Source organism: Meriones unguiculatus, chromosome 4, assembly GCF_030254825.1.
Source record: "Meriones unguiculatus strain TT.TT164.6M chromosome 4, Bangor_MerUng_6.1, whole genome shotgun sequence".
Taxonomy (NCBI): Eukaryota; Metazoa; Chordata; class Mammalia; order Rodentia; family Muridae; genus Meriones; species Meriones unguiculatus.
The window spans coordinates 8,107,103-8,131,271 of record NC_083352.1 but is presented as its reverse complement, the minus strand read 5'-3'; the positions used below and the strand labels follow the sequence as shown (position 1 = coordinate 8,131,271).

Here is a 24,169-nt window from a genome sequence, read left to right as displayed (position 1 = left end):
CCTGCCCCGCCCCCCGATGGCTCCGCCCCTACTCCCCGTCCCGCCCCCGTCTCGGCCACGCCCCCGCCGGAAGCACTCGCGCGCCCCGGGGCCAGCGGCGCACCGGGGTCCAGCGCTCTGGGCTGCGCTGCGTCTGTGTGCCGCGGTCTGTGGCCCTTCTCCGCATGGATCCCGCAGAGCGCGCGCAGGCGGCGCGAGCTCGGGTGCCCAGGTGGGTGCGAAGGCCGCGGGCGGGGTGCCGGGCACCCGCCCCAGAATGGGTCTGAGCCGGTCGCTGCTGCTCGGGAGACGAGCGCTGGTCCTAGGAGAGAGAAGGGAATGAAGGGGTGGAGGAGAGGAGGGGATGGAGGAGGGGAGGGAGAGAGGAAGGGAAGATGGACCGAGGATGGACGGAGGGGCGGACCGAGGAGTGTCGGGTGGCGAAGCTCCCGGACCCCAGCTCCCGGATCCCCGCGGGCGCAGAAACTTGGTTCGGAAAACAGGTTCTTTTTGTGTTTGTAGGATCGATCCGTACGGATTTGAAAGGCCCGAAGACTTTGATTATGCGGCTTATGAAGAATTCTTTTCCACGTACCTAGTGATACTCACCAAGAGAGCGATCAAATGGTCCAAACTTCTAAAGGGAAACGGTGGTGTCCGAAAAAGCTTGACAGGTGAGAGTCCTGACGCTGGCTGGCAGAGCAGCCATTCAACCAAGCAGGACCCCCGCCCCCTGCAGCCAGAACCCCTGTGGTGCGACCCGGGAGCTCGAACTTTGGACTGCGGGACCTCCTGCAGCAGGTAGAGTCCCTGTGGCATGACTTCCCAGCAGTAGAACCCAGTGTCGCGCCAGCGTGACTTTCCCCACTTTCCGCCCCCCAGCAGCAAGATCCTTCTGTAAGGGGACTCCGCAGCTGGCTCACTAAACTCCTGAAGCCTGACCTGCACGCGCACGCGCACACACTAGCAACTCCACAGGAGCTGGGCCCCTTTATAGTTGACCCCGCCAACCCCAGGCGCGACTCCTGGGACACTGTGAGACCCCTGCCCAAGCGCTGATTGAGGAGTGTGTGTGTAGCGCAGAGCAGGCCCGGGACCTGCACACCTCGCTGCCTTTACAGCCATGCTCACCACGCCCTCTTAACCGAAGATGGGCAAAGTCCATACTTCCTTGGAAGCCTCGAGAAAGCCTCGTGTTCTGAGGGGGTTTAGAACAGCGCCTAGTCCCCAGAGACTGGTAAGGGTGGGGCACTCAGGGTGGGGCTCCGGGTATGCCCTTTCCTAACAGGAGCTGCAAACTGGGGACTGGGGGACCAGATCTCATGCTTCAAATTCAGACAGGCCCCTGATGGCCCAGTTCTGAGACAAACTTTTCCTTTTGCTCTGAGCAGGAACTATCATGCCTTTTCAAGCCCCCTCCCTCCTTTTTTTCTTTCCCCTACATCATATTTGATAGCCGCTTGTTTCCTTGCTAGCATCAAAGGCCCTTCCCTGCTTGCAGGGAATTTTGTTTATTTCTCTGTGGAATCCTGGGTACAGGGAGTATTGCTTTGTTAAGATACTGGGGACTTTCCGTTTGTTAAAGAGGAGCGTGTGGAGGTGTTTGCCAGGTGGACTGACTGCTCGGCGTTAATAATGGATGACCCAGGCGTAAGGGCTGGGGCGAGGCGGAGGTCTACAGCAGTCTCTGTGTAGAAAACCCGCGTTTTCTTTCCTTCTGCGTTTATTCCTCGCAGTGTGCCAGCGGGTTTCCAGCAAGTGCCTACTTTTTTCTGTCTTTTAATGCTAGAAAGTTTTATTTACACGTAATACACAATTCATGGGCATGGTAAACGTTTTAGTTACGGGAAAAATACTAAATGAAGTTGCTTCTCGCCCACCCCAGGCTCTAGTCTACCACAGAAGTAACCACTGGGGACTGCCTTAAAGCCTCTCCCAGGAGCTCTTGGCCTTCAGTACAGGAAGTGATTCCTGTGGCTGGGAGGATGGGTATGGCCCTGGATTACGGAGGTCTGTTCAGATTTACACATGCCATTCTGAGTTTATCCTTCAAGGTCCAGGCAGGCCTTGAGCCTGTGACCTCCTGTGGGTCTCAGACACTAGGTCTGGTTTGCACTTGTCTAACCTATTTCAGCAGGTTTGGTTTGGTTTTGCTTTGCTTCTGAACACTTGTCTCAACCCTGTGAACTGGGCTGGAGAGAGGGCTTTGCAGTTAAGAGGGACAGTGCTTCCTGCTCTTCCAGAGGACCTGAGTTCAATTTCCAGCACCCATATGGGGTGGGCCACAGCCTCCTACAACTCTAGCCTCCTGGGAATCCAATGCCACTGGCCTCTGTAGGCACACATGCTCACGTGTAAACACACACACACACACACACACACACACACGATAAAAAATATTAAAAAAAATAGCTGGCTTTGTGGCACATGCTTTTAATCCCAGCACTTTGGTGGATCTCTGTGAGTTCAAGGCCAGACTGGTATATGTAGTCAAGAAAGCCAGGACTGCAAAGACAGAGCCTGCCTCTTTGCTTCCCCGCCCCCTTGAGACAGTGTCTCACTGTGCAGCCAGAGCTGGAATAGAATAGAGTTCTCTATGTAGACCCAATTGGTTTTGAACTCACAGAGACCCACCTGCCTCCATCTTTTGAGTGCTGACTGATTTAAGTGTGTGTGTGACACCACACTTGGCTAAAATGAATCTCCAAAAAAAAAAAAAGTTTAACCTGTTTTAAACTTGCTTTATATGGCTTTGCTTTCTATTGTCTTGATTATGTAATAGGCATTAGGCTGTAATTAAGGTAGCAGGTGTAACTGGTGTGATCAGATGTGTCTGGCTCCTGGCAGGAAGCAAGCCTAATGAGTAAGAGGTGTGGGGGTCGCTGGGCGTCTACCCTCGCAATGTAGGGAGCCTGCAGTGCTGGTGAAGGTTGATCAAGCATAAAACAGGAGCAGACAAGCTATTCCAGAGATGGGAATTTCCTGCCAGATATTCTAGGCTGACTGTGGTGTGATCAGCAGGGCAATAGCCCCAGGGGAGAGCTCACATGACCCAGGAAGATGTGTCCGTGTATGCGGGTAGGAGCCAGGCGCTCAATGTTAAACCGGCTCTTGAGCGTCAGTAAGCACCCCTTGGTATCTGCTGATCTGCCTCTCTCTCTCTCTCTGTCTGCCTGTATGTAGTCCAGACTAGCCTTGAACTTGAGAACCTTGTTACTGAGCTTCCTGAGTGCAGGCATTATATGTGTTTACCACAACACATAGCTCTGCTTTCTGTTTTTGGAGGTGTTCTGCTTGTCTGAGTCAGTAGGGGACACAGGGCCCCTTTTGAAGTTCTTGATCTCACCATTAAATTGTTTGAAATATGATCTTTCTATCCCTGGCTGACCTAGCCCAGGCTGGCCTCAAACTCACAGATCTCCACCTGCCCCTGCCCCCTGAGTACTGAGCTTAAAGCCTCGAGTCACCATGCCTTGGGGTTGGTGCAAGAATTTAAAGGGGTTGGAGGGAAACTCAGACATCTTACTGGCTTTCAAGAGAGGAAACAGTAAGGCAGCAAGCTGCAGGAGGAGATGGAAGGCGGAAGAGAGTAGTTACTGTCTGAGTTAGAAGAGAAGCCAGGAGTCTGCAAGCAGCTGATCCAGGGAGAAGTTTGGGGCACTGTGAGCACAGATCCTATTAAGGGCTATTACTCCTCCCATTCTCTTTATCACATTGATCTCATTATCGTTATCTGCAGGTGCCCCGTGCTTTCTTTCATCATCTGGCTTTAGGTCTTGGCCTTGTCTGTGTAAGGAAAGCACCTTCTGTAGTAAAGTGAGGTTATCAACCACTGGCCAAACCATCTATAAGGGAGTCACTGGCCACCAATCGTGCCAGGAAACGTCACCATGTTGGTATTCTGTATGTCCCAAGGAGGTTTCTGATTCAAGATGCCCCCCTTCTCTACATGAGAAAGGACATTTTAGGTTGTGGTTTGTGCTGTCGGTATCAGAGGAGACTGCCATAGTGTCTCAAATGGTTGGCCTGGAAGAAGCTGGCCACCTCGGCTCTTTTCCTTTGTAGTCTCCCTACCCAGTGTTCCCTAACATCCAGGTGTTTCCAGTTACAAATCTTATCCGAGACGTCTCAGATGACAGCTGTTATCACTGATGATCTAGACTGGGTACAGTGAATACTGTTTTCTTGTCCTATGTGAAGATGCGGGAGCCCCAAGAATGGAACCTGCTTTTTCTGTAGTTGGGAGGGGTCCGAACCCAGTCCTTGGTGCTGCCTTTCCCTGGGTAGTGTCCCTTCTTGGTGCACAGGGCAGGCAGTGGAACCGTTTGCTTCTTTGTCATAGTGGCTTAGTCACACACACCTGCACTCCAAGTAAATTGAAGAGGAATGCACACTCAGAGCCAAAGGTCCCAAACCTGGCTTTTGCTTGGCTTGGTTGGGCAGACAGGTGAAGCTAGTTCTCCACAGGGTGTGATGGTTATCTGTGGGTGAACCCTGCCCTCAGAAGGAGATCAGTGTGTGAGAGCAAGAACGCTGTCTTCATTCCCCTTGAAGAAACAAAGTAAGTTTAAATAGGCTAAAAGTGTGCTGGAGACTGGCCTCTGGACCAGCAGGGAGTCCCAGCTCCTCAACTGCGGCTGGACAAAGTCAGGAGGCTGCTGCATGCCTGCGTGTGGGGCTAGGAAGCCGTAACAGAGCAGGCACCGATGTTGGTGTGTGGGACTAGTTTGTCCTTTGCTTAAAAACAAACAAGCCAGGCGCCATAGTCCCAGCACTCAGGAGGTAGAGGATCTCTGTGAGTTCAAGGCCAGCCTGGTCTACAACAAACAGGACAGCCAGGGCTACACAGAGAAACCCTGCCTGGAAATAAAAACAAAAGCAAAACAAACAGAAAACCTCAGAAGCCTGTTGTGGTGACACATGCCTTTAATCTCAGCATTTAGGGAGGCAGAGGCAGGTGGATCTCTGTGAGTTCAAGGCCAGTCTGGTCTACAAAGAGAGTTCCAGGGCAGCCAGAGCTACACAGAGAAACCCTGTCTCAAAAAACAAACAACAGAAGCCTTATATTACTAAATTATTTTTAAAATTGATTATGAAACTCATTGTTATGAGTGTACAGTTTTAGGATTTCAGACAACAGCAAAACAGTTAAAATTCAAACCAGAGCCTGAGTTACTTTAATACCAGTTTTTAGGAGGCAGAGGCATCAGGATTGCTATAGCTTGAAGCCAGGCTGGTCTACATAGTGAGCTCCTGTCTCAAAACAATGAAAAAAGTTGGGGAGGGGTGGTGGCTGGCCAGCTGGGTCTGTAGTTGGGAGTGTGTACTGCTTACAGAGGACCTGAGTTTGGTTCCCAGCGCCCATATCAGGCTGTTCAAACTAAAACTCTAGCTCCTGGGGATCCAGTGCCCTTGTGGGTACCCCACATACACATGAAGAATTGGAACAGTTTCATCACATCAGAGTTCTATGAACTGCTCCTTGTCAGCCCGTTTCTAAGCCTGCCTTCCCAGGATGCCCTGTAGCTGCTTGGCTCGGTTGCAGCGTTTGAGTCTGGTTTCTGTAGTGCACTAAAGGTTCAGCTATGGCCTTGCGTTGCCCCGGTGGCTCATAACTTCTGTTTTGAGGTGTTCCTCGAGCCATCTGCTCATCATTGACATGTCGGGTATGAAAGGCCAAAGGAAGAAGTGCACATGGGCTTTTGTGTGAGCATAGGTTTCAGGTTTTCTTAGATTATGTTAAAGGCTTAAAACTGGTAAGAAATTGCATTGTCTACTGTGTGCAAGGCCTAGAATCTGATTCTCAGAATGAAAAGGAGTGGGATGGAAAGGGAAGCCAGAAAAGAAATTTCAAGAGCTTTCCAAAGCGGCTGTGCATTTTGCATTCCCACCACGCCCGAGGCTCCAGTGGCTGCTGATTTTACACTGTTGGTGTCATTTTTATTTTAGCCATTCTTTATTTGGACAGACTACACTTTTTGCATTGAATTTCCTTTGTCACTTTTGTCAAAAAACAATTGGCTTTGTGTGTGTGTGTAATTTTTCCTGCATTGCTTTTGTTATTTAAAAAAATATTTTTTAACTTTATGTGTATGGGTATTTTGTCTGCGTATATGTGGGTGCTGGTAATTGAACCCAGATCATCTGGAAGGCCAACTAGCGTTCTCAACTGTAGAGCCAGCTCTCTAGCCAGCTGTTTCTACATTCTTTATTGTGTACCATGAATCCACTTACCCAACCCTTCACCAATACCTTATTTGTTCCTGTGAGTTGATAGCATGGTGTGTGTGTGTGTGCGGGGGATGGGGTGTCGGGGGACAGTATTGTGGAGCCAGCTCTCTCCTTCCACCTTTACATGGATTTATGAGGATTCTGGGGACTAAACTCAGGTTGCCAAGCTTTTGTTGCAAGAGTCTTGACCTGCTGATCCATCTTTCCAGTCCACATGAAGTCTTTTTTTAATTTTTTTAATTATTTCTCTGTTGATCAGAACTGGTGCCACAGGGCTTTTCCTTTTTTTTTTTTTTTTTTGTAGTGCTGGGAATTGAACCTAGGACTCCCTGCATGCTACACAAATGCTGCGCTGTTAAGCTATACTCTGAGCCCAGGTGTTTTCCTTTTCGTGATGACTTACTTTAGGCATGGCGTTGCATGATATGGCAGAAGAACAGAGTTGGGTATCCCAGCTCACCACATAGCCAGGAGAGACGAGGACGAAGAATGCCTCTCAGTCCTTCAAGGTGCAACCGCCAGTTACCTGAAGACCACATTCCACACCATGCAAGGGGCCCGCACACAGTTAACATCCAAATTACTGCACTCCCTAAAGTTAGTGTCTTTTTTAAGTCATTACATGTTTTTATGTGTTTTCCTGTGTGTGCATATGTGTATCATATGCATGCCTGGTGCCCAAGGACATCAGAAGAGGGTGCCAGTTCCCTGGGACTGGAGTGGGAGGTGGTTTTAAGTTGCCATGTGGGTGCTGGGAATGGAACTCCGGATCCTCTGCAAATGCTGTTAACCATCGCTCTGGCCCAAGTAATGATTATATATAATGTCAAAGACAAACAGCAAAGCTTTGACCGTTGGCTTTGGAGAGGCGAAGAGTGAGGATGTCGGTAAAGGGAGCACTTGCCCTGGGCCAGGGAGCAGCTGTGGAGGTGAGAGGAGGGTGTGACGGGAAGAGACACCTGTGTGTGGCTGTTCTCTCCTGCCCCCCCAGTCGGGAGGCTCAGACCTAAGACGTCAGACTTTTCCCTACTTTCAACAAAACCTCCCCTGGAAGACAACGTGGTGCCCAGCAGGAGAGAGTGACCAAGATAGGGATGCACACTTGTGTTGAAGCCATGATCCCACTGGGCTCACGGTGTCTGCCGAGTGGGCCCTTCTGGCTCTGCCCCTGGAGCTGTGTGCTGGGTGGCTGTCAGATCTGGCTGGGGTCTCCTGCTTCCTCCAGGTTAGGAGCAGCGCCTGCTCGGTCTCTAAGGTCCCTGAGAACTACCTTCTTGAAGTCCCTTGGCCTTTGCCTCTCTACATCAAGTCTGGAGATCAGCAGAGACTCCATCACATCTCCACCTACTTTCCAGCTGGCCTTGAACTCACAGATCTGCTTGCCTCTGCCTCCCTGAGTACTGGGATCACAGCCGGGTGTGGTGGTGCCCGGCCACGCCAACTAAGGCATTTAAAAATTTTGTTTCTGTCTCTTTGGGTTCTGAACATAGGATCCAGGGCCTCATACACACCAAACACGAGCTATTCCACTGGGCCATGCCCCAGCTGGACCAAGTGCCCTTTGGTCCTACACTGGGTCTGCTCAGCGTGGTAGGCAGGGTGGCCATTGAGGACCAAGAACAAGAGCCTGGATAGCCTTCTGTCCTCTGAGCTTAGGGTATGTGGCTTTCGGGGCTGGTGGTAGAGAGGCTGAGTATGAGCGTCCAGCCCTAGCCTGTCTCCACTCTGCCTAGACCGTACGGTAGAAGAGAGTCGGTGCTCTAAGTCACTGGTGCTGTTCCAGTTCAGAAGCGTCGTGGGCTGTTTCTACCTGGGCAGAGTGAGGAAGCTTTGGGCCCTCTCTGGACTGGTTTAGTGCGCAGGTGAAGAGGGAAGACTGGAGCATCGTCCTGATTTCCTGGGCCCTGAGCTCACCTCAGTCTCTCTGGGTTTCAGTGAAGCGCTACGTCCGGAAGGGAATCCCCCTGGAGCACCGGGCCCGAGTCTGGATGGCTGTGAGTGGAGCCCAGGCCCAGATGGACCAGAACCCTGGATACTACCACCGACTGCTTGAGGGAGAGGGGAGCCCCAGCCTGGAGGAAGCCATCAGGACAGGTGGGAGGCCTGTGCTCAGTGCCTGGTGCCTGTGTAGCTTGGATGGGGGGTGGGGTGGACCAGGATCCATCCCAGAGCAGAGCTCCGCCCTTGCTCAGGTCCTAGGCAATCGCAAAGTCTGCCTTGTGGCCAGTGGCGGCGCTCGCCTTTAATCCCAGCACTCGGGAGGCAGAGGCAGGCCAATCTCTGAGTTTTAGGCCAGCCTGGTCTACAAAGCCAGGACAGCCAAGGCCAGACAGAGAAACCCTGTCTCAAACATCAAACAAACAAGTCTGCCTTACTTGAAGATGCACCTGCAGATGCTAAATTTTGGAAGTGGAAATCAAGAGTCAAGTTTCCTCATGACTGATAGATGGAGTTTCCTGTGAGGGTTTCAGGAGCTTTAGAAGATGGTATCACGTGGCCCCAAGCAGCAATGGCATCGGCTACGCTCCCTTGATGTCATTGTGGAGGTGGTCCCTGCACCCTGCCATCAGGTGGCCATTCTGACTGACCTGAGGGCTGTCTATGCCACCCCTCCCCCTGTCCTTTACCACCCCAGTGATAGAGCTTGAGGCTCAGTTCACATGACCAGGGCTCAAGGGGGCCATGGAATCCCGCGAGGTCCTCAGGTAGCCTCATGTATCTTAGATACAATTGGCTGTTACTGTTTGTGAAATGATTTTCAAGGTTGTTGAGTGTGTTTTTAGAAAAAAAAAATGATTTTGGGGAAATATGCATATCATACTTCACCTTCTCTTCCCAAACGGACACTCCCTTTACCCTGTCAGCACCAATGTCCTCTACTTTTGTCTCTTGACTGTACCCTGTGGGATACGCTTAAACTCCATCACATAGCCATTTAAAATTTATTTTTTTTTTAGACACAGTATCTCACTGTGTTGTCCTGGCGCTAGCCTAGAACTTGCTATGTAGACCAGGCTGGCCTCAACTCTTGGCAGTCTGTCTCTATCTCCCAAGTGCTGGGACTAAAGATATGCAACCACTGTGCCTGGCTTGTTTTATATTTTTAAATTACGTTTATTTGTTTGTCTGTTTTGTGTGTGTGTGTGCTCACATGCATCTATAGAGGTTAGAGGACAGAGATTAAAGGACAACCTGTGGGAACTGGCTCTCCTGCCATGTAGGTACCAAGGCTAGAACTCAAGGCATCAGGCCTGGTGGCAAGTACCTTTGTTGTTTTTATAGACAGGATGGCCTCCCAGATTGTCCTAGAACTCCATATGTAAGCACGAATGAGCCGCCTCCACCCTGGGTGCTGGGGTTACTGATGTATGCTCCCGTGGCTGGTTTATGTGCCACTGGGTGTCAAACTCGGGGCTTTCAACATGTAAGCAGCTCTTTACGGACGGAGTCGGAGCCCCAGACCACATGGTGGAGTTTCCATGTTCGCAAACATGGAACACAAACAGGGCCATAAGCCTTATCCACACTCCCTTTACCTGTACCATAGCAGGACGTGAGGGTACCATGTAGAGTAAATGCAGCCTGTGGCTCTAGTCTGCCGTAGCGAGCCGCTCCTGTTCCTGTGACCGGTCGGTGTCGCCGAGTGTTTACAGTTCCAGAGGCGATGTTTTGGATCTGAGAGGTTATGGAGGGTGAAGGAGTCATGAGAGCAGGAAGTGGTGGGGCAGGGAAGCTTCAGCACAAAACCCGGCAGCATGAGTTTACTTAATTCCTGGCATTGGTTTATCTCTGAAGGCAGTCTTGGCTTCCTATGTTCTGGGCATTTTTGTTTCAGTTCTTTTGACACTGCAGGACACTCTGTAGCCCAGGCTACCCCTGACCTCAGCAGTCATCCTGCCTTAGCCTCCTGAGTGTAGCAGTTACAAGTATGAACCACCAAGCCTAGCATTTTGTTGAGACAGAATTTCACTGTGTAGCCCTGGCTGGCCTACAGTCCTGTATGTAGACCAGGTTGGCCTTGAACTCGTAGAAATCTGACTGCTTCTCTTTCCATAGTACTGGGATCAAAGGATCAGAGGGGTGTGCTCCATGCCAGCCCTAGTCTTGATATATTTGATCTTCAGAACCTGGAAGCTTTCTTCCATACTGACAGGGTAGTTGAAGGGTCCAGTGGAGACCGTAGCTGCAGGAAGCCACCTGCCATTCCCAGTTCTGAAAGAACACTGGTCCCCATCACTGCTGTCCTTCCTGGTGCAGCATGCCATCTCCTGTGCTACACCCGGGCTCAGTGCAGCTCGCTGAGGTGGCCACTAGGTTTTTCTGGGGTGATTCAGCTGCAGCCGGATGGGGCCATCCCTGAAATCCAAGACAGAGTCTGGCCACCTTGGGGATGCAGAGCGGCGTGACGGTGACACTGGTGAATTTCTGTGTAGACCTGAACCGGACTTTCCCTGACAACGTGAGGTTCCGGAAGACGGCGGAGCCTTGTCTTCAGAAGACCCTGTACAATGTGTTGCTGGCCTATGGACTGCACAACCAAGCTGTGGGGTACTGCCAGGTGAGCCCCCAGAGCCTTAAGAGCTGGCATGCGCTTGGGGGGATCATTTGGGACCACATAGCTCCACAGCAATGGTATCTGCAGGTACAAGCTTTCTTCCTGGCTCATGAGCCCTGGGTGGTGAAGCGTCCCTCACGGCAGGCTTAGCTCGCTGCAGGGACGTGGAGGGATGGCTTCGTGCTATCCCCTTAGTGAATAAGGTGAGCATGGGTGTTGAAGACAGTGGGAATGATGCTGAGGGGGTACAGAATGGAAGGAGGCAGGGGCCCGAGGGACGCTGTGCAGACTCTCTGGGTGTGGAGGCCTGTGCTCGGCCGTGCTGACCTCTCGGGAGTTTCTGGAAGCCTGGTGTCATAGATCCCACTGGAGAACTGGGTCTAGTTTGGATTACCAGCTCGGGAACAGTTTCTTGATTGTGTCTGGGAGTTGGCTCGCGCTGAAGTGCTTGTCAACTGCATGGCTTAAGTAAGAATGATTCTGGAAATATGAGACCCAGGTGTGGGCTGGACAGTCGTTGGGCACTTCCTCCTCTGCAGCTGCTGAGGACGATGTTTACTACTTCCTGTCCAGATCCCACCCCAGAATCTGACATTCCTGGGATGTTTGCCCTCCTTGGCAGTGTCTAGGTTGTCCCTTTTTGTAAGGACACACACCGTCTAACCGGAGGTCTCTATTCCAGAGGAGCCTCTGTTAGGTTTCAGATTTGAGACCATTGGATGAGGTTCCTATTTAACATACCAAAGCAGACCTGGTCTCCAGATTCTCCCAGCATCCCTCAGTCCCTACCTGTAACAAGATATGGCTGGCATACCCCGCCTTCTGCCCTGAACTGCTCCCCCGGAGAATGCTCTTCCCTGTATAATCCAGACATTTTGCACACGCTCTCTCTCTCTCCTTCTTTCTCCTTCTCTCTCCCTCCCTCCCTCTTCTTCCTTCCTCTATCTCCCTGTCTGTCTGCCTATCTGTCTCTCTCTTTCCTTCTCTCTCTCTCTCTCTCTCTCTCTCTCTCTGTCTTCTTCTGTCACTCTTGTACTCTCCCTCTCCCTCCTCCCTCTCCCCCCAACTAGCTCTCTTGATCTCTGCTCATGTACTTTCTCTCTCTGCCCTCTCTCCAGGCTTTTCTGTCCTTCTCTGCATGGTGACATAACTGAACCCTCCTGTGACCCGAATGAGAGCTACCCCAATAAGCCTGCATTTATGCGCTCTAATGTACCTTGAATTGTGTCATTTCATTGGTGAAGATAACCTTTTGACCTCATTATAACCAGTGAAGTCTGCACAGACCTCTCCCCAAATGAAGGCACACTCAGAGGCAGAAGACTTCTGGTGTTGGGGGACCCAGTCCTGCCCATAGCAGTGGGACTTCAGAAAGTGCTTGCAAATTGCCTTGCATTCTCTTTTGATGAAGTTGGGCTGGCTTCACACAGGTGGCTCCACGTGACACCATTCCCTCGCTGGCATCTTCCCAGGTGCTGTCATCCTCATGACCTCGTGACCCAGGAACTTAGAGCTGTTACCAGCTCCTGCCCTGTCACAGCACCTTTTTCTTCTTTTCCTTTTCTCTTTCCAGGGGTTGGCATGGAACCAGAGGTCTTTTGCACCATTGAGAAATTCTCTGTCACTGAGCTCCATTCAGCCTTTGTGTGCATGTGGTCATGAGCTTGTGCAAGCATCTGCGTGTAGAGACAGGTTGATACCAGGTGTCTTACCCTGTAGACAACTCCCCGCTTCATTTTAAAGGAATGGCCCGCTGAGCTCCCTGAACCTGGTGCTGGCTGACTTGGGCAGTGGCCAGCAGGCCCTACAGTAATCTGCCTCTGTCTGCCGCCCGGCCAGGACTGAGGTGATAAGCTCATGCTGTGGTGCCCGCCTTTCCACACGGGCACTGGGGATCCGAACTCAGTTGTGGGACAAATGTTTGACTGTGGCCCCTGTGTGTCTTATCTGTGTGTTGAGTCTCATTCTTGGGACACTGAGTGGAGGTACAGAACAGGTATTGGGGGCTCTGTGCCTGGCAGTGGGTGTTGGCTTGTGATAAGTGTATCTTTGTGCAGACCACACATGCAGTGCCTGTTTGGTATTATTTGAGCCTGTGCTGTTGGCCGTGCAAAGATGGATTTCTTCCCAGAGGACTGCATGCTTATTTTAGAAAGTGTAGATGAACAAAAGGGAGGGAGACAGGAATTGTGCAGAGCCTTATTCTCCCAGACGTGTCAGGAGCGCACACTCTCAGGTCCCCATCCTAAGCTCCGAGGGCCATGGCCTCTGTCTGGCTTTGTGCCAGTACTTTCACTCTGGCAGCATCTGCCCTCTGGGGAGAGCATCCTCTCACTGTCCCACTCCTCCACTCAGGACCACGATCCTCACTGCTTTTTATTACTGTTTATCATTTGGGGAGACTGAGGATTGAACACTGAAGCAAGTGCCTTCCCTTTGAGCTATTTTATAGTCCCCCTTTCACTTTATTTTGAGGCAGAGTCTTAGTAAGTTGCCCAGGCTAGCCTTGAACCTGTGGCTTTTCTACGTCAGCTTCCCAAAAGCTGGGGTTACAGGACTGTGTCACCAGGCCTGTCTGATGTTTGCTGCTGTTAGATGTATCTGGCTGGTTGATCACTTAGGAGTCAGTCACCGCTGTCTGTGCCAGCATTAGGAGAAGAGCACCTTTGGTTTCATAGTCTGCGGGGCACTCAGTGTTCTTCAGGCCAACTTCCCTCTCTCATGTCGGCCAGCAGAACAGCGCAGACCACTAGTCTTGGGTCTCTACTGTGCTGTGTATAGATGTGTCTAGAGCAGTCGGTGGGTTCTGACCTCTTTGTGAGGGGTGGGGGGTCAGAGACCCTTTCACAGGGGTCGCGGATCAGACATCCTGAACACCAGATATTTATATTATGATTCATAACAGTAGCAAAATCAGTTCTGAAGTAGCAGTGAAATACTTTGTGGTGGGAGGTCACCACAGCATGAGGAGCTGTGTCACGGGGCCACAGCATTAGGAAGGCTGGGAACCACTGGTTAGAGCTTCACAAGTTTCCGGGAAGGGCAGAAGAAGGGGACGTGCTGTGAGCTGAACCCGTTGCCCTAGGTGAAGTTTGTTTTTCATTCTGATTTCAGGGAATGAACTTCATAGCGGGGTATCTGATCCTTATCACTAAGAATGAAGAGGAGTCTTTTTGGCTCTTAGACGCTCTTGTTGGAAGAATACTACCTGGTAGGTTGAAAGTTCTTACCTGCTGGCCGCGCCTGCCCTGCCCTGCCCTGCCCTGCCCTGCCCTGCCCTGCCCTGCCCTGCCCTGCCCTACTTCTGATGTCTTTGAAAAGGTCTGGCTGGCCAGTCAGGATGCGGTAAAATGGCTGGGGTGTAACTCAGGAGAGAGCACGTTCTGGCTCTTATGAAGGAAGGTCTGGGGTTTAATACCAACACTGGAAAGAGGAAGAAAAGAAGAGGGAAAAATTTAGTGAAAAGAGTTGGTGCTGAAGTGAAGAAGTTCTATAGTCTCTGTTTAGGGTGTAGACTTGCCTTTGGCCATTGTCCCTTTCCCATGAGTGTGGCCTTTTTGTAGTGGAGTGGATCACCTGTGAGCTACACTGTCCAAATGTGTTACTGAGCTTGTGAGAAGTCAGTACATTATTGCCAAGGGTCACTGCTTTATAAGTGGAAAGTCCTTTTCAAATCTGTCTGCCTTCTATTCATTGGTAGAGACGGGCAGTCACCAGTTGTAGAAAAGCCTGCGTAGACCGTGGGCTTCCACAAGGGACACTGGGAAGAGGCAGTGCTGTCCTGAGGGGGATGGCTGACTTGGATAGAGCATTTCCTGCCTGTCCGGCCTTCTGCCTGACCCTCAGAAGGGTGTTTAGAACATGAGAGGGTGTGTAGAACTGTAAACCAAAATAAACCCTTTCCTCTTTGCATTGCTTTTAGTCTTGGTGTTTTATCACAGCAATAGAAACCCTAACTAAGACTGGAGGTCAGATCCCAGCTGCACTTGTGGAAGCTGGTGGGAGCCCGTCATGGAGACAGCACGCCTTTTAACCCCATCACTCAGGAGGAAGCGGCAAACTCTCTGAGTTTGAGCCCAATCTGGTCTATATAGAAAGTTTTAGCCCATTTAAGGCAACATAGTGAGATCCTGTCTCAAAGACAGAAAAGTCCATGCGAGCAGCTTTGGCTAAAGATGCCTTGAATGAGGTAGCTCCTGGTGTGGAGAAATTGTGTGTTGTTCATGGCTGACAGGATTAGGATCTGGATTGTGTAGAGGCCCTCAGGGTGTGAGCTTAGTGGGTAAAGCCTGGAGGACATGCTCACAAGTCCATGAGTTGTCAGGTTTCTTTAGTCCCCATGGGGCATGTGGTCATGGTCTGCTGGAAACGCCGAGGTCTCCTCAAGGAGGAGGAACTGGGTTGTGAGAGATGGAGTGACTCACCGGCACCTGACTAGCCCAGGGCTGCCCCGACCCCCCCTCCAGACCTCTGACTGAAGCTGGGTCTAGCCCCACCCCTGCCTCCTCTGCCTCCCTGGGGTTGTACCTGTGGTTAAACAGCCGAGCAGAAGTTGACTGGGGTCTTTTTGTCTTGAGACAGTTTCACTGTGTATCCCTGGCTGTCCTGGAACTTGCTATACAAACTAGGCGCCTCAGGTGTGTACCATCATGCCTGGCTTCAGACTTGGGGACTTTGCCTTACTGTTATCACCTGAGAGTATCAGAACGTAGGAATCTTACTTCATGGTAGGCTTGCAGGTGCTGAGTGAGTCTCAGCCGAGGCCCCCATTTGAGCCAAGGATGCTGAGATGGGAGTTTCATGTCATCATGTGGAAGGAATGACCGCAGACTGATGGCCTGTCTGGGGTGGAGTGTTCCTGGGTCTGCCTGGAGGACCCACCCACCGTCAGCTGCAGACCTCTTCACATTGGCACCCTCCCATCCTTTAATGAACGGATTCCTGCATGTCCAGGAAAACAGTCGGACCTGATTTCTGCTGAAATGCAGGGAAAGAGGTTGCTAACTGCTGGTCACAGAAACACCACTGCCTAAGCCAGACACCACCCCAATGCTAAGGGCTCCAGGTCTCTGCAGGCCACAGGTCCGTCTCCTGGTACAGGAGGGGTGGAGTGGAGCTCCCTTGCCTCAGTTGAGGCCTTAGCAGACTCTGCACCTTCCTGGTGGCTTTCTGATGGCTGCCTGCCCTGGCTGTGGGCTGGTTCATGTGCCATGAACCTGGGGTCGGGAGTGTCCTTTGGGAATTAGACCTTCTGAGTCTGGGTCTTCCTCAGAAGCCAGGCAGCAAAAATAAGCTGCAATATCCCAATCTTTTTCTTCCAGCCATGGCAGCTCAGAAAGAAGTGGGGATCCCAGTACTGTGCTAGGCCCACATATTGGGGCACCTTCATTCTGGAAGAAGCATTTGGGGTTTGATTTCCCCACCAGGAAATCAAATGTTTTTTTTTTTTTTTTTTTTTATTTTACAGTACTTATTTTGCCTTTAAAAATCTCATTATTAATTAATGGGTTTAGGGATTAGGAAAATATAAGTATTTGAATATAAAAATAAAAAGACTTTGTTATTAATTTTTATTTTATGCAAAAATAAAATTATTTTATGCATAATTTTTATTTTATTTTTGCCTGTGTGCCTATCAGTGCATCACATATGTGCTTGGGGCTATCGGAGGCCAGAAAGGAGTGTGGAATCCCCAGAGACGGAGTTATAGATAGTTATGAGCCACCAAGTAGGTGCTGGGGATTGAGCCCAGGTCCCCTGGAAGACAGCCAGTGCTCTTAAGAGCCATCTCAATAGCTCTTACTTACATTTTTGAAACAGGGACTTAATCATGTAGCCTTGGTTGACCTGGGACTCTCTATGTAGACCAGACTGGCTCAGACTCACAGAGATCATAGAAATCCACCTAGTGGATTTCTTAAACCTAGTGCTAGGTTTAAGAACATGTACCATCACACCCATCTTATTTATTTTTTTTTGAGCTTGGCCAAGTAGCCCAGGCTGGCTTTGAACTTGCTATGTATTGGAAGATGACCTTGAACACCTGACCCTTCTTTCACATTCAGTGCTGAGATTACAGTCAAGAATAACTGCACTCAGTGTATGGGGTGCTGAGACTAGGACTACTAAGTAAGCACTTTATCAGCTTAGCCGCATCCCAGCACCCTGCTTATGAGACAAGGCTACTTCTGTTCATTCCAGCAGTCCCGGACCTCCTGGGCTCATGAGGATTCCCCTTACTCTCCCTGTGTCTCAGTGCAGGGAAGGCACGCACACTGTCCCCAGCACCCCACCTTTATAAAGTCCCAGTCTTTTAAAGCATGTTTACTTTTACTGCTCATGATCACCACTTACTCTTCCAAGTTCTCTCACTGGGGAGTGATAGGAAGATAGAGACCTTCAAGCCCACAGAAGCTCTTTCCAGCCATTAAAAAGAGCAGTGTAAAGCCTAGCCAGTGGTGATGCACACCTTTGACCCCAGACTTGCGAGGCAGAGGTAGACAGGTATCTTTGAGTTCAAGGCCAACCTGGTCTGCAGATAGCTCTAAGACAGCTAGGGCTACACAGAGAAACCCTGTCTTGAAACACACACACACACACACACACACACACACACACACACACACACAGAGGGCAGTGTATGCTGGGTGTGGTAGCACACACCTGTACTTCCAACACTTTGGAGACTAAGGCAAGAAGGCCACGAATTCAAGAACAGCCTAAGCTACACAGGGAATTCCTATTCAAAAAAATCCAAGAGAGAGAGGATGGGGGAGAAAGCAGTGCCACCTCAGACTTCAGGAAGCACCCCAAGACCATGGGCTGAACATCGAGCCTCGGTGTGCTGTTTTTCCCCGGTGCCCTTGCCTGTGGTGGTGTCTGTTATCCACTGGTAGGAATAACTGGTAGGAGAGAAGCTTCATCTCTGTACTAGGAGACATGCGGGGGAAGAAAGCCAAGCCTCCCCCAGAATGCCGTATGTTTCAGTCCCCCTTGGGATGAAGGAGGTCCAGCGAGGCACTGTGACAACCCAGGTAGGATTTGGACTAGAAGACACAGGTGGCACTCTGTGGTGACGTCATTCCTCCTTTCCTGTGTGCAGGCACTTATGCTATGGTGAGGGTTTAGGACAGAATGAAGGAACCCAGACCCTTTATCCCAAAGCAGGTAGGTCTGTCTCTGCCCTTCCACTCAGATCTGGGAGCAACCCTCAGGATGTTCTTGAACTTGGGATGTGACTGTGTCCTGGGGGTGAGGATCCGTGGTCTGGGCAGAGGTACAGAGTGGTAACCCCAGGTTACAGCAAGGGAAAGGCACTGGTCTTCAGGGCAGGGCCCCTGGCTCTGGGGTCCTCTCTGATAGTGGACAGAGCTGTAGACTTCCACATGGAAGGCCTGGGTGTGCAGGGTAAGGTACTATGTGTCATAGGCGCACCCAGGTGTGATAGCTCTGGAGCCCACGGCTCAGCATTCTGCCTTGTCCCAGGAGTTGATGTCTCCACACACAGCTTTCCCCACGGTCTAGCCTCTTCCTCCTCTTCTTCCTCCCTTGTAAAAATTTTTTTTGTTATTTTGAGACAGGGTTTCTCTATGTAGGCTTGGCTGTCCTGGAATTAACTCTGTAGACTAGGCTGGCCTCAAACTCATAGGGACCATAGAAATCCACCTGCCTCTGCGCGCTGGGATTAAAGGCATGTACCACCACCACCTGGCTCTTTCTTTTCATTTAGGCTGCTTGCAGGGTGGGCCAGGCTGGCCCTCATGGTGTTCCCAGCAGAGCCTCTTTGCCAGCAAATATGGGCTTCCTGTACTCTGGTACTAACGATAAGTGCTTTTGACATGCCCTTTATCTGCAATCAGAAGCAAAGAGGTGGAGTCTCAGCAGACCACACCACTGTCTTTGTGGTTCTCCCTGGATTTGCTATCAGAACATGGAAGCATCTACCTTGTCTCAGGCTGGTGCTGTGGCTAAGCCTGGGTGTGGGGTTAAGTGTGTCCCTTGGATAGGAGCACTCCCTGGAGCTAGGACAGCGCATGGCTCTGACACAGACTGTGCACATGTCCATACCTAATGTCCAGAGGGTGGTATGGCACTGGTCTGTCTTCCACAGGAGCGTGGAAGGAAAGTGGCGAGGTGTAGTGGGTTAATGTAATCCTCCCCTTGGAGACTCAGAGCCCTGGAGTTCACGGGGCATGAGTTTAACATTTCTATTTCTGGAAGCTGGACTAAGCATCCAAGCAGGGCCAAGGTCACGAAATGCTCCTCTGTAAATCTCTGCTGCTCCCGCTCTGCTTCTTTCCCTCTGCTGAGCTCACACACTGGGGCAACACCCTGGCTGTCTGCACACGCCTCCTCCAGCTGAATGGGATGTGCAGTTAGGAAGAGCCTGGCGTGTAATCCTCCAGCGTAATCCCTGCATTTAGGAGGGTAAGGCAAGAGAGTCGCAACTTGTAGGTCATCTTGGGATTCTGAGTGAGAGCTGTCTCAGAAAACTGCCACCACTTAAAAACCCAGAATAAGCCAACAACAAAATAAGAGAGCAAAAGGTGGGAAGGCTCCAAGATGCAAATGCAAAGCAAGTATGTAAAAGGCCAGTTCTTTTCTCTGTCTCTTCCTTTTTTCCTTTCTTTCTTTCCTTCTTTTTTTTTTTTTTTTTTTGTCTCTTCCACAGTGACTCTGTTGTGCATTCACTGCATGGACAAGACACTATTGATGCAAATTAGTGTGCCATGGTTTTCTGTTTTTTTATCACAGATTTTTTTATTTCTTTTGTAGTGTAAATCGAGCTTTAAACTTTATAACAATACCTTGCACTAATAAGTTAAAAAAAATTAAGTAGGAAAGCCAGTGAGATGGCTAGGTGGTTGGAGTCATTTTTCTCCTAGGCTAACCACCCTTTTGATCCCCAGGCCCCACATTTTTGAACGGAGAGAACCAAGACCATAAAGTGATCCTCTGTTCTTCACGTGTATGGGCTGTCATGGCCCACATGTACCCCCATTGAACTAAAAAAAAAAAAAAATGTAATTTAAAGAAAAAAAAACTGATTAGGAAACTCCAAGTATTTTGGCAAGACACGTCTTCACATGAAATACTATTGGAAGCATTTGTCAGGTGGTGTGAATGTGATTTTTATTATAAGATCAAATTTACCACACAACCACTTTCCCGTTCCTTCTGCTCTTCCCTCACCTCACTGTGTAGCCCAGGCTAGCCTCAAGCTCGGTATGTAGGCAAGTCCTGTGTCTCCCAACTGTTGGGATTTTGGGCGTGTGCCATGTCCCTAGTTTTGTGCAGTACTGCATCAAATCCAGGGTGCCTTCTCTGCTAGAAAGAAGAGCACTGTCCAGCTGAGCTACAGCCCAGCCCTGAGGCCCAACAGCACCCATTAGCTCAGGACTCCCATTCCTTACCAACCGGTGGTGGCTGGAATCGGCGCCCTGAGGGTTTACGTCACGGAAGTAGAATAATCACATAGAGCCTGTCTCTTCTGGTGGTTTAGCTCACTAAACTGGATATCCCCATGGCTCCTCCATGCAGGAGTTAATGCCAAAATTTCCTTTCACAGGTGCTGAATCTGTATGTGCGTGCGTGTGTGTGTGTGTGTGTGTGTATGTATGTATACACAGGTGAAACCCAGGGACCTGTGCCTGCCATATACATGCCCTACTACTGAGCTACACCCTTAGCCTCCCTGTTGACCTTAATTTTTTTTTTAAACAAACCTACTTTATTTGGGGTTAGTAAATGATTCTTCTAACCCCCCCCCAACACCAGGGAGGAGGGCAAGGTTAGTGGGGACAGGGTGTGGAGTTCCCTCTGCTACTTCCCGTTGGGTTGTAGGATTCTTTTGGGGGCAATACCAATATCAGTCACCCAGAAATCCAGAAGTCCAGGAAACCAGCAAATGCTTACAGCAAATGCAGCAGCAGGATGAACCAGCAGTAGGCAGCCCTCTTTCGAGCAGCCTTGCCTTCTTCCTCTGGGCTGTCATATTTATACCCCTCAAGGTCCTCAGAATTCAACTCTTGCATGAGACACTTAACAGGTGTGAACAAACTAAAATCCCCAACTTGGAATTTTAACAAAAACATGTTTACATGTCATAAATCAAAACATTCACAACACCTCCACCCCCTTCATTTTGAAACAGGGGCTTGTGAATTTATGTGGGCTGATCTTGAACTCTGTAGGTCAAGTGGGCATTGAGCTTAAGATCACTCTGCCTTAGCCTCCCAGGTAGCTGGGGATATAGGCTTCTGCTCCCTGGCCCTGCTGATTTGAGGCTCAGTTCCCCTTCTCCCCGCTGTGTGGCAGATTACTACAGCCCAGCAATGCTGGGGCTAAAGACTGATCAGGAGGTCCTGGCAGAGCTGGTGAGGATGAAGCTACCGGCGGTGGCGGCCCTGATGGATGGCCATGGTGTGTTGTGGACCCTGCTGGTGTCCCGCTGGTTCATCTGCCTGTTTGTGGACATCCTGCCTGTGGAGGTGAGCACCTTGACCGACCCCAGGAGCTGTGTGGATCACTGTGGAGTGATGGGGGCATTTCTGTGTCTCTACAGACTGTGCTACGAATCTGGGATTGTTTGTTCAATGAAGGCTCCAAAATCATCTTCCGGGTTGCTCTGACCTTAATTAAGCAACACCAGGAATTTATATTGGAAGCCAGCAGTGTTCCAGACATCTGTGATAAGTTCAAGCAGATCACCAAAGGGGACTTTGTGACGGAGTGTCACACATTCATGCAGGTAAATTCTGGTTGCTTGGCCTGGGCAGGGCCTCTGTAGTTCTGTCCCACCCAGCAACTGTGCCAAGTGTCCTGGTGCCTCTGTTGAGTCCCTCTCCTCACAAGCGCCCCCCTCCGCCTGTGAGCTATAGCTGCAGCCCAGTGGCTGCTCCTCTGCTTTCCTTCCTCGTTTGTCTGCAGCCTGGGAGCTGCTGGCTGGCCCAAGTGGCTGCAGTCCGTCTTGACCTTGTGTCCAAGGCCACTGCTGCTCACCTGGAGAGCCTGTTCTGGTTCACATTGGTTGGAAGTACTCTGATTTCCCTCAAGTCTGGGAGACGGGGAGACATGTCAGTGAAGCCTCTTTGTCCTCAGCTGGCTTACAGCCTAGTCACAGGCTGTTGAGCACAGAAGGCCGTGGACTCCCTCCTGTCCTGCTACAACACAGTCATCCATGGCACCTGAGAGGGTCAGTAGTGAGGCTAGGGATGGCTGCTGGGTGACCTGGTGCAGGCAGAAACTTGTGAGCATAAGGTGGGGATGAGACTGGCCAGAGCCTGGAGGATTGGGAGGCCCTCAAGGCCCAGGGCTGAGTGACACTGGCAGGATGTGGTATGGGGCCGAATCTGAGGGTTCCTCTCAACAGTCTGTATTTTGAGCCAGAGATCTTAACTATAGAGCCCTGGCTGGCCTGGATCTTCCTATGTAGACCACACCAGGCCCAAACTTCGACCTCAAGCTGCCTCTGTCTCCTGGGATCAAATATACACACCATCACACCCAGCACTTAAAAATTTTGAAATAACGAAGTCAAAGGATATGTTCTATTCCACCAAACTGTGGCTAGACGCCCCTTGCTGGCAAGAAGCACTACTGGAGGGTGGGCATGGTGGCTCATACCCATCCCACCCACTCAGGAGGATCTTCGTAAGTTAAAGGCCCGACTGGTGTACTTATTGAGCTTTAGGATAGCTAGGACCAAAGACCCTGTGTCAAAAAAAAAAAAAAAAACAAAACAAAAGCCGTCTTTAGGGCACCTATCTTAAGAGTAGGTGGTGCATATACATACCCAGGTAGGTTCTGACTTCTCAAGTATGGGCAGTTCCCTGAGTGGGTAAAGGGACAGGAACCTGTGGTCTAGCCCAGTAGGGACCCTGGGAAATGACCTCACAACTGTCTCCCACTCTTCATAATGCATCGCTGAAGCCAAGCCAGTAAGTTCTGGGTGTGTAGAGGCTTCTTCTGTAAGCTTCTTGGAGTTGGGGCTTCACCCCAGTTATACAGCAGCAGCATACACTAAAAACAGCGGACAAGGACCCCAGGTTTCCCCAGACCCGCAGTTCACAGGCTGCAGAGGGATTTAAGTGTGGACCAAGAATTAGCTTGAGGCTGCCTGATGAACTCTCTCTGGAGACCCCAATGATCTTTCCTCTGAAAGTACAGGCAGGTCTGTCACTGTGCCTGGGCAGGGACTGTCACCAGTTCCTGCTCCATGAGGAACTGGGGCTTGCTGACAGGTCTATTTGTAGACCTTCAAATACTTTGTACACCATCTACTTAACAGACCTTCCGGCTGTTCATAATTCAGTCCCTGTGCGGAGTGATGTAAAATCATGGTGTTCTACAGATCTTACCATCTTTGCAGTCATAGATTTGGCCTGGTGACATGGCTCAGAAAAAAGGTCCCTGACTACCTACCCTGAACTTGGTTCCTTTTGTCTTGCTACAGCTATTTACACAGTGCTTCTTGGAGGATGTGATTAGATTGTTTTCTCAGGAGTTGAAACGACTCCTCCCTTGCTGTGTATCCTAAAACTCAGAAGAGCATACATGTCTTCCATCACAGGCCTGGTATAAACAGGCTACATTCATGAGTAGAAGCTTAAGTGTCACTTGTGCTATACACCGCCAATTACCCTCAGTTTGGATGCCAAGTCAGAACCCAGACATGCTTTTAAGTGCTGAGTTTGGCCCAAGTATGTGGTATCAAGGGTGCCCAGGCCCACTTACCCAGAGTACTGTGGTGGCCAGTGTTCTTGTTTGGAGTTTGTAGAAACCAAAAATCAAGTGTACGCAGCCTCATGGCAGTCTTGAGGTAAGCCCCTCTACTGCCATGTCTCCTGGGAGACTGCATCCTCATCCCAAGCCCACATTCCTGTCAAAGCCTTGGCATCTTTTGGCAGGTTGGTTTGCCTGCCAGATGCCAACTTTTCTTTTCTTTGGGGGGGGGGGGCAGCTTTTGAGACAGGGTTTTCTGTGTAGCTCTGGCTGTCCTGGAACTCATTCTGTAGATCTACCTACCTCTGCCTTCCCAGGTGCTGGGATTAAAGGCTTATAAGACCATGCCCAGCCCCAGGGCCTTTTACGAGCTAACGTGAAAATGTATTGTGAGGGGTTGTTTGGAAAAACACATTTTGCTTCTCTTCCAGAAAATATTTTCAGAACCAGGAAGCCTGTCCATGACGACCATCACCAGGCTCCGAGAGAGTTGCAGAGCTGCACTGCAAGCACAGAGCTGAGTGTACTGGCACCCGCTGCCACTGCTGCTGCAACTCTGTTCCACAGCACACTTCATCAATTCCTACCACATTGTTTCTGTTGTAAATACTTGAAATCATGACACTTTCAATGTGAACTTTAAGAGTAACTCAAAATTATAGTGCTCCACACTTTTGTCCA

General features: G+C 50.4%; 1 protein-coding gene across 6 annotated transcripts; it reads left to right on the top strand.

The window, feature by feature from the left end:
• The first annotated feature begins 60 nt into the window (after positions 1-60).
• On the top strand, positions 61-24,169 carry Grtp1 (growth hormone regulated TBC protein 1). Of its 6 annotated transcripts, none has more exons than XM_021655318.2 (8): positions 61-211; positions 502-653; positions 8,146-8,304; positions 10,644-10,768; positions 13,880-13,976; positions 21,083-21,255; positions 21,330-21,515; positions 23,920-24,169. In XM_021655318.2, exons 1-8 carry the CDS (start codon positions 165-167, stop codon positions 24,007-24,009), a joined length of 1,029 nt encoding a protein of 342 aa, XP_021510993.1. In that variant the 5' UTR covers positions 61-164; the 3' UTR covers positions 24,010-24,169. The 6 variants fall into 6 exon arrangements, with proteins under 6 accessions (XP_021510993.1, XP_021510994.1, XP_021510995.1 ...); XM_021655321.2 differs by lacking the exon at positions 61-211 and adding an exon at positions 6,619-6,807 and having other exon boundaries at positions 526-653; XM_021655319.2 differs by lacking the exon at positions 8,146-8,304.